The 17781-nt window shown below is 37.9% G+C and overlaps 2 protein-coding genes across 3 annotated transcripts; both read right to left on the bottom strand.

The window, feature by feature from the left end:
• Positions 1-3693: 3693 nt before the first annotated feature.
• LOC132119653 (SH2 domain-containing protein 5-like) lies at positions 3694-9747 on the bottom strand. 2 transcript variants are annotated; one of them, XM_059529802.1, is made up of 10 exons: positions 9591-9747; positions 9088-9169; positions 8885-8965; positions 8015-8089; positions 7791-7937; positions 7347-7547; positions 6390-6570; positions 5872-5971; positions 4618-4774; positions 3694-4511 (listed from the first exon to the last, which is right to left on the bottom strand). In XM_059529802.1, the coding sequence occupies exons 2-10, from the start codon at positions 9136-9138 to the stop codon at positions 4320-4322; spliced, it is 1185 nt and encodes a 394-aa protein (XP_059385785.1). In that variant the 5' UTR covers positions 9139-9169; positions 9591-9747; the 3' UTR covers positions 3694-4319. The 2 variants fall into 2 exon arrangements, with proteins under 2 accessions (XP_059385785.1, XP_059385787.1); XM_059529804.1 differs by having other exon boundaries at positions 9088-9166.
• An 898-nt stretch (positions 9748-10645) lies between these two features.
• LOC132119652 (heterochromatin protein 1-binding protein 3-like) lies at positions 10646-17412 on the bottom strand. Its single transcript, XM_059529801.1, has 12 exons — positions 17267-17412; positions 15687-15765; positions 15172-15421; positions 14949-15081; positions 14058-14204; positions 13940-13981; positions 13683-13831; positions 13300-13390; positions 13069-13228; positions 12825-12936; positions 12033-12209; positions 10646-11906 (listed from the first exon to the last, which is right to left on the bottom strand). The coding sequence occupies exons 2-12, from the start codon at positions 15754-15756 to the stop codon at positions 11468-11470; spliced, it is 1770 nt and encodes a 589-aa protein (XP_059385784.1). The 5' UTR covers positions 15757-15765; positions 17267-17412; the 3' UTR covers positions 10646-11467.
• Between the last annotated feature and the right edge of the window lie 369 nt (positions 17413-17781).

Here is a 17781-nt window from a genome sequence, read left to right as displayed (position 1 = left end):
TTTCTCCATTTGCGTTCAAGACTACGAGTTACTTTCTTGAGAGAGTGAGTATTACTGTTATACCATGGCACAGTACGTTTTTCTCTAACCTTTTTCAATTTGATGGGGGCAACAGCTTCTAATGTATTAGAGAAAATAGTGCCCATGTTGTCAGTAATTTCGTCTAATTCATGTGTATTTTTGGGTACAAATAGCAGTTGAGATAGATCAGGCAGGTTATTTGCGAATCTGTCTTTGGTGGCTGGAACAATAGTTCTGCCCAGACGGTAACGCTGAGACATATAGTTAATATCAGTTATACGCAGCATGCACGATACAAGGAAATGGTCTGTAATATCATCACTTTGGGGTACAATATCTATAGCAGTAAGATCGATTCCATGCGATATAATTAGATCTAGTGTATGATTAAAGCGATGAGTGGGCCCGGTGACATTTTGCTTGACTCCAAAGGAGTTTATTAGGTCAGTAAACGCAAGTCCTAATGTATCATTTGCATTATCAACGTGAATATTAAAATCTCCCATAATTAGCGCCTTATCAACTGTAACTAGAAGGTCTGAGAGGAAATCTGCAAATTCTTTTAGGAATTCTGTATACGGCCCTGGTGGTCTATACACAGTAGCCAGAGCAAGAGATACATTAGATTTATTTTGCATGTCTGACAGTGTAACATTTAGCAGAAGTATTTCAAAAGAGTTAAACCTGTATCCTGTTTTCTGGGTAACATTGAGAATATCACTATATATTGTTGCAACACCTCCGCCACGACCAGTCTGACGGGGCTCATGCTTATAACTGGGAGGGGTGGAGGTACCACTGGGAGGGGTGGAGGTACGGGTCTCCTTATATCAAAAGAATGGAAATTTGATCTTCAGCCATCACCTACAGGTACTGGTTCATTTGAATCACATGCCATTACTGTAACCTACCCTGTTAAAATCCACTTTGTGGTCACTTATCATCCCCCAGGTCAATTGGGAAACTTCTTGGAGGAGTTGGATGTGCTGCTATAAAACTTTCCTGAAGATGGTACACCTCTGGTACTGCTTGGTGACTTCAACATCCACCTAGATAAACCCCAGGCTGCTGACTTCAAAACTCTGCTCGCCTCATTTGATCTCAAGCTAGTGTCTACTACGACTCACAAATCAGGCAACCAACTGGACCTCATCTACACGTGCTGTTGCTCTGTGGACAACTCTTCAGTTTCTCCACTGCACACCACAGACCACTTCCTCATTACTGCTAACCTAGCACTTACTCCTGAAGCGCCTCACACTCCAACGCAGGTCACCTTTCGACGGAACCTACGCTCACTCTCTCCATCTCGCCTATCTTCTGTGGTTTCATCCTCACTTCCTGCACTCTCTCAGTTTTCAGCTCTGGACACGAGCAGCGCTACGGACACTCTTTGCTCCACTTTAACATCTTGCTTGGACAACTTTTGCCCACTGTTGTCTAGAACAGCACGCACCGCCCCATCTGCCCCCTGGCTGTCCGAGGTTCTCCGTGAACATCGCTCTAAACTCAGGGCTGCAGAGAGGAAATGGCAGAAATCAAGAAACTCTACCGACCTCAGTGTGTATCAGTCTCTTCCTTCTCTGCAAATGTCTTCACGGCTAAAACATCCTACTACCACAACAAAATTAACAGCTGTTGTGACGCTCGGACACTCTTTAAGACTTTCTCTTCTCTTCTTAATCCGCCGCCACCACCTCCTCCATCGACTCTTACAGCGGACGACTTTGCAGTTTTCTTCACAAATAAGACAAGATCCATCAGTGACCAATTCTCCACACCGCAGACTGAGGACAACTTCACAATGACCGACGCACACTCTTTCTCCTCCTCCCCACTCTCAGAGATGGACGTCTCCAAACTTCTCCTGTCCAATCATCCTACTACTTGTCCACTTGATCCGATCCCCACTCACCTCCTTCAAGCGATCTCTTCTTCAGTCATACCTTCTCTTACTCACATTATCAACTCCTCTCTTCACTCTGGAACATTTCCCTCAGCATTCAAGCAGGCTCGGGTAAGCCCACTGCTCAAGAAACCATCTCTAAATTCAGCGCTTCTTGAAAACTACAGACCGGTATCCCTTCTTCCATTCATTGCAAAGACACTTGAGCGAGCTGTGTTCAACCAGCTTTCTATGTTCCTTGTACAGAACAACCTCCTGGACAGCAATCAATCTGGCTTCAAAAGTGGCCACTCAACAGAGACTGCTCTGCTCTCAGTTACTGAAGCCCTGCGACTAGCAAGAGCAGCTTCAAAATCCTCGGTACTCATCTTACTGGACCTGTCTGCTGCTTTTGACACTGTTAATCACCAGATTCTCCTGTTCACCCTCAGAAAGATGGGCATCTCTGGAACTGCACTCCTGTGGGTTAAGTCCTACCTCTCTGACCGATCCTTCAGTGTGTCTTGGAGGGGTGATGTTTCAAAGTCCCAGCACCTTGCTACTGGGGTTCCTCAAGGCTCAGTACTTGGACCACTTCTCTTCTCCATCTACATGATGTCATTAGGATCTGTCATTCAGAAGCATGGCTTTTCTTATCACTGCAACGCTGATGACACCCAACTCTACTTCTCATTCCAGCCAGATGACCCAATGGTAGCTGCTTGCATTTCAGCCTGTCTGAGTGACATTTCTAGCTGGATGAATGACCATCACCTTCAGCTTAACCTTACGAAGACAGAACTCCTTGTGATTTCAGCTAACCCATTGTTTCATCACAACTTCTCTATACAGCTGGGGTCATCAACCATTACTCCTTTGAGGACAGCCAGAAACCTAGGAGTTGTGATGGATCATCAGTTAAGCTTCACAGACCACATTGCGACAACGACCCGGTCCTGCAGGTTTACCTTATACAACATTAGGAAGATTAGACCCTTTCTGTCAGAGCAAGCCACCCAACTTCTTGTTCTCTCCAGACTGGACTATTGTAATGCTCTCCTGGCGGGCCTTTCTGCATGTACTGTCAAGCCTCTGCAATTGATCCAGAATGCAGCAGTGAGGGTTGTCTTCAATGAGTCAAAAAAAGCTCATGTTACTCCTCTCCTCATCAGGTTACACTGGCTACCAGTAGCCGCTCGCATCAAATTCAAGGTACTGATGCTTGCCTACAAGACGACCACTGGCACGGCACCAACATACCTAAACTCAAATTTTATGTGCCCTCCAGAAGTTTGCGCTCTGCAAGTGAACGACGCCTTGTGGTGCCATCCCAAAGAAGTTCAAAATCACTCTCACGGACCTTTTCCTGGACTGTGCCCAGCTGGTGGAATGACCTCCCAATCTTAATTCATACAGCTGAGTCTTTACTCATTTTCAAGAAACATCTAAAGACTCATCTTTTTCGCCAGCACTTTTCTTGTCTTTTTATATATATAAAAAAAAGATCTATGGCTATGCGTTCTATACTACATTAACTGAGACTTGTCATGGCACTTGTATACTGCTTTTGTTCTCTTGTTTACCTGACTGCTTCTATTGTTCTCATTTGTAAATCGCTTTGGATAAAAGCGTCTGCTAAATGATTAAATGTAAATACATAATTTAAAAAATAGGATAAAAAATACCAATTATATCAATGATTTTCAACTTTACATTCTTTTATGTACACAAAGCAATTCTCTTTCCCACTCTCTCCCATACAGACACGCACATTTATATATCTATAAATGAAACTCTCCCATATCTACATAGCTGGTTACATAGCAGTATTCCACTGGTTTCTTTCAAAGTAATGAATATTAAAGCTATACAAGAAAAGGAGACAAAATGACTGTATAATCAGTCAGTTTATGCAAAGAGGCAAAGACACTCAGTTTACATTGGTGCAAAGCTAACAATAGAAAGGTGCAGTGTGCAAGAGTTACAAAACATTAAGATAAAGCCAGCGAGAGAGAGAGAAATCATTTACTGGATGCGTTAATGTAATCACTAAAAAGACATAAGACATGGTACATGAAACAGTCTGCACCTTCGAAATAGTTGTCAAGTTTACATTTAAATCTGACATTTACATGAAAAACAGAAGTGCTCGTTTCAGAAGAACACAAATTTAAACCAAAAACAAACTACAATAACATGAGTGCTTTAAGTGAGTTAAGATTGTTCCCAGCAGGCAAAACAGAAGTGCCCCTTCAAAATATCAAAAACAAAAAAAGTGCCAGTGATTTAAGATCCTTGTTAGGAAGGTTTAGTAATGTCAGCAGCTCGATAAAATTTAAAACCAAGTAAAATATACAGTATAAAATGATTAAAAGAAAATTATATTAAAAAAAAAGTCCATACAAGACAGGACTCAAACCCAACTTTGGTTTTTGAATGTGCCTTTCTTGTTGTCCTGCAGTGAACGTGAACTCTTATTCACCATCTCTTCCCAATCGTAGCAGTGGTTGACGCGAGACCAGCTCAGAGAACATTCCAGCTCCTCACTGAACTCTGTGTAGTACTCGATCAAAGCAGCAAGGCTTTCAAAGTCAATGTTGCACTTCTGTAAAGGAAAATTAAACATTTACTGCAATTTACTTCAGACACATGGTTTAAGAGTGAAGCAAGGAAGACAAAAGACTACTGAAAAAGTTTCCATCTTTGCTCACCTCGAGCCGGAACTTCCCCTTGGAATTCTTAATCAAATGAGTTACCAGTCCTGAGGGAAAGCGGACTATAAGAGACCCACGGCTGGGCTTTTTGGGATGAGGACATAGCAGGAAGGCACCCAAGACATCATCTGCCAGAAGTGAGGAACTACAGTCGCTGTAAAGAAAATCTGAGACTCTGATTTCTGGACTACACATACCATATTAAAAGCAATGAAGAATTAATTCCTAGCTTATTTAGAAATAGATTCATTGAAGATATAGTTATTGGCTGTAATCACCCAAAATCAGGGGATTACATTGGAGCCTAAAATTTACAAATGACAGAATAAAATCTTAAATGTGTTCAGAATAGAATTAGGCAATCTGGAGAAATATGCAAGTGTCACTATTAAGAGATTCTGCTTAATTTTTTTTTATAAATAATAAAGCATTGAGACTACTGTGGTTGAAAAATGAAAATTAGCAAAAAATGTACCCACCCTCAGGCAATCCAAGACATTGAGTTTTTTCTTAAACGATCAGATTTGGAGAAATTTAGCATTACATCACCTGCTCACCAATGGATCCTCTGTAGTAAATGGGTGCCGTCAGAATCAGAGTCCAAACAGCTGATAAAAACATCACAATAACTTAGAAGTAATCCACACGACTCCAGTCCATTAACTGACATCTTGTGAAGCAAAAAGCTGCTTTTTTTGTAAGAAACAAATCTAATAACAATAATAACTTCTATAATAAAAGTACAAACATCCATCCCTTGTTGTTTTGGACATTTTTTGTGTATGAGAATGGTGCTTGATCTGGGCATTTTTCTCTATGGACTCAGACTAGATTACTTTCACTACAATAAGAATCCTCTATACTTAATATAAGAAATGTTATATGTAGACGATTATGTATAGAGGATTCTTATTGTAGCTGGAAGGAACAGTTTAAAGTCAAAAACTTGATGGATTTGTTCACACAAATATGCAGCCTTCAATTTCACAAGATATTAACTGATGGAACACGAGTCATGTGGATTACTTGTCAATTATTGTGATGTTTTTATCAGCTGTTTGGACTCATTCTGATGGCACCCATTCACTGCCAAGGATCCACTGGGGAGCAATGACGTAACTTTAAATTTATCCAGATCTATATATTGGATGGCCTAAGAGTGAGTAAATAGTCAGCAAATTATTTGTGAGTGAACTGTTCCTTTAAATATGCCAGAATAACTTTTCATTGTCTTAGTGCACCAATACTGACCTAGACACGCCAGCCCAGCACCACACTGCTTGAGCGAGAGCTTCTTCTGTCTCGGCCAAACTGGGAGACTTGAATGCTTTTGCACTGGCCTGTTCCTTTTCTGTTTCACAAAAAGAAAAGATTCTTCAGATTCCCACAGGAATCAAGTTCTCATAAGTTTCACAAATGCTATGTCCATGTTTGTTTTCTTTGGCAAAAGAAAACTTTGCAGCAATCTTAGTGTGGACTGACCACAAGTTCAGTCTTATTTTAGAAAATCATTTTTATAAAAATATTCAGGAGTAGCACACATATTACTGTCTGGAAAAAAAGATATACATGTATAAGATTAAAAAAAAAAGATCCATATTATGGAGATCCCCACCACCTTTTTGACTCCGCAACCACCAAAACCAAAGAGAAATGATCAGTATAATAAATTAACCCACTGTGTCTTAAACCAGCCACCTTAACTAGATGTTTGCATTACCTAATGAAATCTTTCAGTTTTGAAAGTGTTCTATGAACACTTATCCCACCTTGTGGTGCACTCAGTTTATCCTGCAGGTGGCGCTGTTTTGTGGGAGTAAATGTAAAAGAGCGATACGCTCCTGAGCGCAGCACTTTAGTTCGAATTGCCATTTTACGAACTAAAGTCGGAGAGGAAGTGGGGGCCTCTTCAGGACTGCTGACTTGCTCCATGCTCGGCTGCGAGAACACCTGTTGAGGGAAATCAAGATGAACACACTGCAGAACAGTCCAGCATTCGAACTGTTGGAAAAACTCAGGAATTTCGGTTAAGGATTTTTTTCTCAGGCAGTTTCAAAAGGGATTTTGAGGGTTTTTCGGCAGCTTTTTAAGTTTACATACATTGTTTTCTTTGATGAATATAAGCTTCAAGGGAACAGCATTGATTTAAAATGTAAATCTTTTGTAACATTGCAAATGTCTTTACGGTCACTTGATCACTGAATAAAAAGTATTAATTTTTTAATACTGACCCAATACTTGGTGCATGTTAGTGTGCAATCAAGCATGTATGCTCATTGACATGGTTCTTTGTTACTTGTATTGTTCAGAAACTTGCATATTTTAATAGTACTTGGAAGTAATATTTGTTGCTTTCAATAATGTTTAATAGTCCTGTTTGACACCAGTCTGCAGCTAACTGTCCAACCACTAGAGGGCAATACATTAGTTTGTATTTGTACTGTAATAGCGGAATGCATCTATATAAAATACTACTTGTGACATTTTAGACACATTTTAAAAATCATTTTTTAAAAAACATTTAAAAAAAAAAAAAAAAAGTACATTTTCATTTGCTTTTTTTTTTTGAGTTCCTTTACCCTCATTGTGTTGTATACGTGAGTTTTATTCAATTAAAATCAAACTAGTGCTTGTTTCAATGCCAATTGTATCGATTTCCTTTATATAGATTTTCATAACCTTGAAAATTTTCAAAGCAAAATATGCTAGATGTGTTGAGAACAAACCTTTGCCCCCGGCAGTAGGCCTTGTGTTGGGGCTCTGCGGAAGGACACCAAGGCACTAACACTGAGAGGGAATCCTTGATTAAGCAATGATGGGGTTTGAGTTGGTTTCTTCCCTGAACACTCGTCCTGTGCTTCCTCTGGGTGCTTCTCCAGAAAATACAGCTGGAAACAGCGGCAAAGCAGCAGGTTCAGGAACTGGGCCTGTATTTGAGAAAAAAAAAGAAATTAAATTCTTACAGTGGTTGATGAGTTATTCTCATTTTTAATTTAATCCTATCTAGTGGAGGGTATATCGTGAAACTTGGCACTAATAATATCACTAATGTGACTTGATACTAGAGCCGACATGTGCAATATTACAAACACAATATGACGCTTTATAACTGAAGTGATTAACACATCAACCACAAAACATTTGCTGGGTTTCATCATGTTAATGCTTACAGCTCGGGCATGTCTGGCCCTGAAGAGGTGGCAATAGAGCTGTGCATCAGAATTTCCAGGATTATGGGAGACAAAGGCAAACTGGGCATCAGACGGACGGGAGGTGGATAGTGAGACTCGACACATGGCGTGAGCCATGAGGAGCGTCTGAAGAGATGCATGACAGAGTTCAACCATATGACACACACAATGTCAGAATGTCAGAAATCCAAAGACGATCTTACCGTTTCATCTTCATCATAAACTTTGACTCCCTTGACAGAGAATCTCAATGAGACTGTTCGCTTGCTCTTGCAGTACTGCGGACACAGATGTTTATAAACCATATACATTTGGATTATTTTCTACATTTAATTTTTCATTTAATTAAGCTGAATAAATACAGAGCTAGATCGAGCTAACCATTGACACAACTGTGTTTTCAGAGCAGTTTAACAGATGATATTCTATTCATTTTATAACTGGAGACATTTGCAACATTAAAGGATTAGTTCACTTCCTCAATAAAAAATTCCTGATAATTTACTCACCCCTGTGTCATCCAAGATGTTCATATCTTTCTGTCTTCAGTTACAATTTGTGACTCACAAAGAAATTAAGTTTTTTAAGGAAAACTATTTGGACCTTCAGCCCATTGGCCACCATTGAAGCCCACTATATGGAGAACAATCCTGGAATGTTTTCTTTAAAAACCTTAATTACGTTGTGTCTGAAGACAGAAAGACATGCACATCATGTATGTCACAGGGTGAGTAAATAAGAAATGTTTCCATTCTCGAAGTGAACTCTTTCTTTAATACTCTTACTTTGTTTATTCCTGTGAAGCTGCTTTAAAACATCTTTACTGTATAAAGCGCTATATAAATAAATATTTTGACATTTTACAATAATAGCAAAGTCATTAAAATGATGAAATACTCATTAATATGTCCATCATTTATATTTCTCTATAAAACTAATTGCATGCACATAAGCAAATGTATTTAGACCAAAAGCCTTTCAAGAGCATTAAAAACAAATTAAGTCAAGTGTCCAAACTTTTGTATAGAAAACAAATATGAAAAAGGTCATTTAACTGCGCACCAATTAATTACCTTGAAAGACTTCAGCTGAGTGTGCAGCTGCTGAATCTGATCATCCAAACAACTGTCATCCACAGGAAATGAGCCAACATACTAGACAATTATGGAGTTTTTACACAGTAAACAGAACTGTTAGATGTTTACAAGATATAATCATGCCAATGTGTGGCATGAAAAATTAACCAAAAAAAAAAATTAACCAAAAACATTTTCACCTCGGCAGATCTTGTAACAATTCCATGCTCCTTGCTAGCAGTCTCATCCATGTCTCAATCTGAGCCTTTGCCTTATCTACTGTTTAAAAAAAAAAAAAAAAAAGGAGAAGAAAAAAAATAGGTCAGCATATTTGTCAAAATAAGATAAGCCACACTCCTCCAACATTTCAATTTAAGGTAGAACAGCGCAGTACAACTAGTGAAAGTAAGATAACAGGTTATTAAAGCAACACTCTCTTAACATTTACAACGGTAAATGCACACATTCCTCAAAGATACAGGCTGCATATCTCAAAAACCAGCTATACGGTGAAAAGACTGGCCAAAATGAAAGTGTGTTTTGAGACACAGTCAAACCGATTTCATACAAAAAAATGGAAGAAAACGTTATTTCTTCTTGAACTTTCTGAAATAACAACGCTTTAATACTTGAACAACACCGTGAGGATACAGAAAGTGGCTGAAGTAACAGTAAAACAGACATGAAACAAATCCAAACTTACAAACATTTGTCCACGCGACTGAACCTGGCGGGGCGGGCCGATTATCCTCCGGGGTTTGCAATCCTGACTCACCTTAATCCTCTAAATCCCGCCTATCCAGAGCCGGAGAAGATTCATTGGGAAAGATTTGACAAGACTCTTCGATGCCCAGTTCACTCTTTTCGGGATCTCCGACTCTTTGAAGTGAGTCAAACAGTCTGATTTCCCGAATCCCGACTCCTTGAAGTAGAAAGGAAATCAGAAATAAATCGCTGAAACTGATTCATTTAATAATACACACCAATTGATTCAGTCTTTTTTATATATATATATATATATATATATATAAAAAGAAAAAGATAATAATAATAATAACTCTAAATAATAATAAATAAATAATAGTGTAGTGCAGAATTTTGCAGAATATAGATTTGTTTGGGCGTCACCCATGTTCGCGGAGACATAAAAAAAATTACCTTTTGGGTTCGCAAACTGCCATTTATACTATAAAAATGAGAATTAAATCTTTTTGGACTGAACTGATTTAATTTGCAATTCCGCTCGATTATTAATTAAAAGAAAACAACTGAAAAAAAACTACAATATATGGTTTTTAACTAAGGTCTGAGTATCTATAGTTAAAATATTGGTTATATAAAATTGATTTGTTAAAATATATATATGTATATAGTAATTATTCTTAATACTAGTCATCATAATTAGTTCATAATATATAACCTATATATATATATTAACTGCGATCTCTGGTTCTGTAAAACCTTTGATGATTGTGAACGATAGGAAACTGTAAGCACCAAGTCAAGTCAAAGCAAGTCAGAAGATATGTTGTTTCATGCAAACATTTCAAAGTCGACTGAATTAAAGCATTCTTTAAGTGCATGTTAGAACAAGATGACGAATTTCACATTAATATAGACTGCTGTGATAATGACACAAACCTTGTGTTTCAGAGTTAAAGTCATTTAATATTTTATCATTAATCTTAACTGGGTATTAAACCAAACCACCCCCCCCCCCCCAATAAAAAGAAGAAGAAAAAAGGCCAAACAATGAAGTACAAATATAGTCACTTTATTAAGGACTACAGAAAAGTATATCAGTTACATGCATGCACACGGTAAGTTGAGCAATGCTCATAAAATTACATCTAACCCCCTGATAAACTAACACACAAGAGTATGACCGGGTTAATAGTGTGTCAAATGTGCTCGGAAAATCTTTTCAACTTATATTCTTCTTCATAGACTATACAGAACAAAAAGACAGTTGTGGATATGGATGCCAACGTTTCTTTAATGCATCTTAATAAATCCAATTTTGCATTCAGGTAGACGGTTCAACTTAAAGTTAGGCATCAATAATCGTTCTTTACTTTGACTTAGACGAAAGAGCCAAAATCAACAAAATGTTTTTTTTTAATTTTTTTATTACAACAGTAACTTCACAAAACATGACCGAAATAAAACTTACGAAAAGAGGTTTCTTGAACACTGATGAGAAAGGGGTGGCTGAAAAACTGAAATGCTTGCCTCTACAGAAAGACTGACTACGAGAACTTTAAATAATAGATTTTTTTTGTTGATACACAACTGAGAACAGCTCCTTCTCAACGTTCTCTTAATGGTGACCTGAATGAGCATCTTAACACAAACAGTAGCATTTCTACTCTATTTCTTTACCTGTAATTTAAGAATATTGAACATAAAATGCCTGTACTTAAATGGCAGAATAACTTTGAAGAGGTCCTACGTATATTCATCAGAGGGCCCAAGACAAGGAGAACATGGAAGTTTCTACAAAAATAAGAGGAGAAAATAGCCAGCACTGCAGTCTACGCAGCAACAGTTGATCTTTTCTGCCATCAGAAGGCGCCGGAATCATTTCCGAGCTCGGAGTGATTTGCGGGCGGCTGGCTTAGCTTTCACAGCAGATTCAGTTGCCTCCTTCTTAGCTGCTTTGGGCGATGGCCGTTTGGACCCCCTGCTTGTCATCTTTTTGGCTACTGGTGTTTTCGGTTTACTGGTCATGGCGGCTTTCTTGACTGGTGTGGCTTTGACAGGCTCTGGTGCCTTTCGAGACACTGCTTTGCTCGCAGCGGCTGGTTTCTTGGCCGGTGGAGGTGCTTTCTTGGCTGGTGGCAGGGCTTTCTTGGCTGGTGGCGGGGCTTTCTTGGCTGGTGGAGGGGCTTTCTTGGCTGGTGGAGGGGCTTTCTTGGCTGATGCAACTGATTTCTTTGAAGCAGGTTTTCTGCTGACTTTTTTAGCCCTTTTATTTTGACGAGCTTTCGACGCAGACGTTCGTTTTGCACGCTGAGTCCTGCGGACAAACAAAAAGCATGTTTAGCCTTGTCCAAGCCAAAAGTCTCTATGACAATATAATCTCTAGATACAGTTTGAGTATCAGATAATATCTATATTGATACTGTGATGTGATAGGCTTTACCTCTTTCTTCGGGGAGGCTCATCCTCATCGGATTCTTCCTCTTCAGATTCTTCCTCTGCCGCTTCTTCAGATTCTTCATCAGATTCAACACTTCTCTTGCGTTTGAGCTTCTGTCCTTCCTTCTGTCCTTCCTTCTGTTTAAGTTTTGCCATCATTTCTGGAAACAGAACTGCCGGACTGCAGAGAGGAGAGACAGATCATTTGTTCTTTCAAGTTTATGTAATTGCATCATCTCATAGAATGCCTTTATGACACTTCTATGACAAAATCAACTAATTTAAAAACTACCTCAAGAAACAACTATGTGCAAACAATCCAAGTTCACCCCAAACCTGTAAGAGTTTCTTTTGTGTAAAACAAAACAATGCAATAAACCTGCATTAAGGACCGCAAGTGTGAAAAGCCCAAAAGTACATTTTGTTTATGGCAATGTTATTTTATTACTGCTTATTCTATAATTCATTATATACTTTGAATCAGCTTTTATCTTCAGTTTAATTTTAAATTCAGTAATTTCTTATGTGCTAGTCATTTGTACAGGTTTTCCATATTTCTATTCAGCTTAAATGTATTTTCATTTAAGTTTTAGTTTAAGTACTTAAAACATATTTTAGTTTTATTAAAAAAAAAATTCGTCTTTTATTTCAGCTAGCTGCCAAGGCAATATTTTGTCAACTACTAATTATATTTCATTGTATTTCCTCTTATTTCAGTTACCAAAAACTACTTTTTTTTTTACACTTTTAGTTTTAGTTAGCAATAATAAGCTGGCTTAGGGGGAGCTAAACTTACCTTGGATAATATGGATAGCTTAGCTGGTATGACCCACTGAGTCCATGTCCAGAAATCTGCTCCATCCATCCCATCATTTTACACTTCTGCAAGGTTCTCTTCAGGTTTGGCACTGGCAAGAAGATGGAAAATAATTATAAAAATTATCCATAACAGCAAGTACAAACAGATATGACTTAATTCAGTCCTCAGAGACTGAAAACGCTCCCTAGCCTATGATAAGTGAGGAGCTTGTGTACCGTACCGACAAAAAAGTTATTCTGCTCCTTCTGTCTCTCCATTAGGAATTTGCGCAGTATGGTGATGCTGCAGGTTTTTGGCTCATTCATGGCTGTAATGGCGGCCACTATTGCGTCTTCCAGCAGTCCGCCACCCAAGAGCACTTTATTCCCAGCTTTCTTCAACTGTCAAAGGCAAATGTAGAGTCTGATCAAACCTGCTTTTAGGCGCTGAGCAATTCAGACTGTTAACTAACCTGAAATGTTCCAGAGGCTCCCTTTCCAGTGATCTGCTCCAAGTAGCCCTTTTCCACAGATTTCTGCAGGCAGTTCTTCAACACCTCAGGCCTTGGAGAGATATAGAGAACAACCCAATCCTTCAATCACTGTTTTCAACATTGCTAAAAATAAGAAATATTTTTGAGCAGCATATTAGAACGATTGCACAGTATTACAGTTTTTACTGTATCTCTGATCAAATAGTTGCAGCCTTGGTAAGCAGATGAGACTTCTTTCCAAAACACTCAACAATCGTACAAACCCCAAACTTCTGAATTCAGTATTTAATTCCTAATGTTAAGTAAATTCTTTTAGATTCAAACTGTAGTCTACTGTATTCTAAACACAAGTCGGTAATGACCTGCTATCCACGTTGAGTTGTGGGAAGTGTTGCTCCAGGTACTTCTTGATCAGGATGTAGGAAGCCTCCTTGGGTTCACAGAGGCGGGTGATGATCAGGGGCAGAGACTCTCCCAGCGTCTCTTTCGGCCCTGCAGACGCAGCTAGCTTCTGCAGCGACAAAATGAAAGATTCAAAAATGATGACAAAAAGTACTCAACCTCGTGTGCCTCAGCAATGTTCAACAACTTAGACAACAAACAAGTGACGTGTTGATACCTTCCCAATGGCGAAGCTTCCAGAGAAGCCTTTGCCTTTCAGCTGTGTGTAAAGATGAGACAAAGTTAGCTTTTGACTTATAAAACAAGAAATATTCAAGTATTAAGTTGCAAATGACCTGTTTGACAGTGCCCTTCTCAACCATTCGCTTCAGAGCCCTCTTGTAGAGGTTCTTGGTCTTTTTGTCCATTTCCACAGATGGATATTTCTTCATAACATATTTCATAATGGTGATCGTAGACATGCCACTCCGCTCTTTGCAACTCTGTAAGTAGATTGTAAAGATGTACATATGAGTCGGCAATTTTTGGATTCTTTGATTTGCAAAGAATTGAAAACAGAGTCCTAAAACAGAGCAATTCTTGCACTTTTATTTTCATCGTCTTAAAATCACAGTTTTTTTTTTTAATGAGCTTTAGCTTAAATGCCTTAAATAAGATCTGTGGTTAAATCAAACTAAAGAGATTTTCTCATTTTATTATTCTACAACATAAAATACTACAGTAATACCTCACTTACAATTTTTTTAACTCTGAGGTTAAACAGAGGTTGCCGGGAAGTTCAAAAGAGTTCTTTAAAGATGCTTAATGACGGTGATGTTAAAGTCGTGTGACTGTGATGTAGTTTGTTTATAGCCTACGTTTAACTTCCCACTTCTGCTGATTGTATTTAGGCTTCAAACTTAAGTTTGTGCATAAAAGTTGTGCTCATTTCTGATTATCATGTATAACAAAACATGTAATTATCATAAACATTTGTAGTCCACAGAGCCTATTTTTTTTTTTCAATAATTCAAAAGCCAATGGAATAATCCTATTTGTCTTTTTTTAAGGGAACCAGGTTGTTGCTAACTTTAACGTTGACCTACAAATATATGTCATCACTGCTGCACTCTATACATTTTAACAACTAAAACCTTTAAAACAACTGATTAGTGGACAGAAACTTATTGAAAAGTCAATCAGATCCTCTCTAAAAGGTAATTGAATAGCTCAATTCTGAACCAGACCTCAATTGCTTCTATCATGATTTCTTCAACTCTGGGCTGGGAAAGAGAGGTTGAAGCCAGTTTGTTGGCAGAAATGGTCGCCCAAGCAGGAATCTTCTTTTTCACCTTTTTCCCTTTGTCATCTTCCTTGTCACTGCAACATTTGAGCAAAAGCCAGAAATGAGCATGATTTATCAAATGCTTAAATAATAAAGTAATTTTTTTGTACAACATCCAGACCTACATTTTGGCCACAACCTCCTTGGCTTTTTTCTTCTTGCTCTTCCCTTGTTCAGTTGCAGCTTCTTCAGCTTTCTCCCCCTCATCAGGTGTCTCTCCTTCGTCTTTGGCCTGCTCCTCATCATCAGCGGTTACCTCCTCTCCTTCATCTCCTGCTTTCTTTTCCTCCTTGGTTTCAGGTTCTGTAGGTGCCGGATCTTTCTCCTTCTCCTTCTCCTTCTCAACTACAGTTGCAGTACCTTCGGCAGGAGCATCTGTAGAACCGAAAACAATGAGATGCACAGAAAAATACGTGCAAAATTCATACCACCTGTGCATTATTTTATAAACTCTCCTGAAGCCATATCATTTCAGGGAAGGATTTCAGTGCCAAGCTGCGTGTGTTCCAGTATAATTTTAGCATATAATGACAGACTTTATTTGTGGGTGAATTATTCCTTATGAAGTCCTTTTGTCTATGTGGACTGTCATTATTCCGGCTCAATATGGCTAATGTACCAGGTAAGGGGCAATACTTACCTCCGTCAGGGGCATTTGCAGGGGGTGCATCCTCTTTGGGTGGGGCTGCAGCTGATCGGCGAATGGGCATGATTCTAACCTGCCAATAAATATAGACTCCATGAATTTATACATACATATACATATATATATATATATATATACACACACACACACACACAGCCGGTCAAAACTATTTTTTATGTTTTTTTTTCTTATGCTCATCGAGGCTGCATTTATCGGATCAAACATACAAGATAAAAAATTTATATTGTAAAATATTATAATAATGTAAATAACATTTTTTATTTTAATATACATTAAAATGTAATTTATTCCTGTGATGCAAAGCAGAATTTTAAGCATCATCACTCCAGTCGTCAGTGTCACATGATCCTTCAGAAATCATTATATAATGCTGATTTATTATCAGTGCTGGACACTGTTGTGCTGCTGAATATTTGTTTTTTTAACCTGTGATACTTTTTCGGGATTCTTTGATGAATAAAAAGCTAAAAAGAAGAGCATTTATTTTAAAATAGAAATCTTTTCTAACAATATACACTACAGTTCAGTAATTTGGGGGCAGTAACATTTTTTTTGAAAGAAATTAAAACTTTTATTCAGCAAGGATGTGTTAAGTTATTAAGAAGTGATACCAAAGATTTATATTGTTAAATAATAATAAATACTATTCTTTTACCTTTTTATTAATCAAAGAATCCTGAAAAAAGTATTGCCGTTTCCAGCACAACTGTTGCCAACATTGATAATTCTAATAATTAATCAGCATATTAGAATGATTTCTTAAGGATCATGTAACACTTTCTACTGGAGTGATGGCCGATACAAATTCAGCTTTGCATAACAGAAATAAATTATATTTTAAAGGATATTAAAATAGAAACCGTTATTTTATATTGTATTGATCAAATAAATGCAGCCTTGATGAGCATATGACACTCATTTAAAAAACATTACAATTCTAACTGATACCAAACTTTTGACTGGTAACGTTAGTACATATATATAAACAAAGGATTTCATTTATTTTCGAAAATGTTGTATGCATCTAAGCTGGGACACGACGTCGCATTGTCTATTACTTTATAATGCACTGCAATGTGGATATTTATAAAATTACAGGATTTTAATGCATTGGTTTGGACACCTGAAATGAACTACCATAACCTCTAGTTAGCAAATGGAATCTCGTGCATAGAAAAACACGTCGACAAACACGCGCTGGACATAAAGGCACAGCAAATTAACACGAAAAGAGAAACATTCTAATTGTTTATATGCTCCACATATAGTCTTTATGGATATATGCCGCGAATAACGCGCATAAAGGCACACCTGCACACATTTTACTAACGCACGCGAACAGAATTGCACGTAAAACACAATATAGTCGAAAATGGCCATTTTGTCCATTTTGCCCTGTAACGTTACAGTAATGGCGCTGCGTTGGGATGAAAATGGTAAATGCACGAGGATGCAGATTCAAAAGAGTAAATAAAACCCACACGCCAGCAGAACGACTAAAAAATCTGTAAACCGAGGATGCACAATTTCAGAACGAGCTTTTTAAAGCATACCTTGATGTATTGGTTTGTCAGTTGAAAGAAACACTCCCTTCCTTTTTGGAATTCTCTGTTTACGTGCCCCTCCCCCCTCGAGTGTACGCATAGCGTCGTACGTGTTCACGCATGCGTGCGCGTACCAGGACAAACTCGGCTTTTGTGTGCTACAGAGCGAGAGATGACTTTTTGAGTTTAGGCTTAAATACTGTTACGATGTTATAAATGATATTACAGATTGACTTGTTTATATAACATTTACTCAATGCTTTTGTTTCATTTTGTGTAACGGTGTAATAGGGTATTGTTTATATAAATCAATTTTTATATGTATTTATATGTTAAAAAACAATGTTTTAAAAAGTTTTCCTGTTTTGGATTGGTTTATTTGTTACATGCGAATTAAATATTTTATATTTCAACACAAGATGGCAGTATTGCCATTTGATGCAACTGTCTCCATGTAGTGCTACTTATACACTTTTATAATATAAAATAACATATTAAAATACAGTTAAAATGATTAAAAGGTA

Source organism: Carassius carassius, chromosome 38, assembly GCF_963082965.1.
Source record: "Carassius carassius chromosome 38, fCarCar2.1, whole genome shotgun sequence".
NCBI lineage: Eukaryota > Metazoa > Chordata > Actinopteri > Cypriniformes > Cyprinidae > Carassius > Carassius carassius.
This window is presented reverse-complemented; position numbering and strand designations above follow the sequence as displayed.

Excerpts from the sequence above, each read along its gene's own strand:
- LOC132119653 (XM_059529802.1), bottom strand. The coding sequence starts at position 9,138 with ATGGATGAGACTGCTAGCAAGGAGCATGGAATTGTTACAAGATCTGCC. Across the intron at positions 5,972-6,389 it reads TAAACTGAGTGCACCACAAG|AAAAGGAACAGGCCAGTGCA; the intron begins GTGGGATAAGTG and ends TTTGTGAAACAG. Across the intron at positions 4,775-5,871 it reads TGCTGGGCTGGCGTGTCTAG|CGACTGTAGTTCCTCACTTC; the intron begins GTCAGTATTGGT and ends TTTTCTTTACAG.
- LOC132119652 (XM_059529801.1), bottom strand. The coding sequence starts at position 15,756 with ATGCCCATTCGCCGATCAGCTGCAGCCCCACCCAAAGAGGATGCACCC. Across the intron at positions 15,422-15,686 it reads TGCAAATGCCCCTGACGGAG|ATGCTCCTGCCGAAGGTACT; the intron begins GTAAGTATTGCC and ends TCGGTTCTACAG. Across the intron at positions 12,210-12,824 it reads AGCTATCCATATTATCCAAG|TCCGGCAGTTCTGTTTCCAG; the intron begins GTAAGTTTAGCT and ends TCCTCTCTGCAG.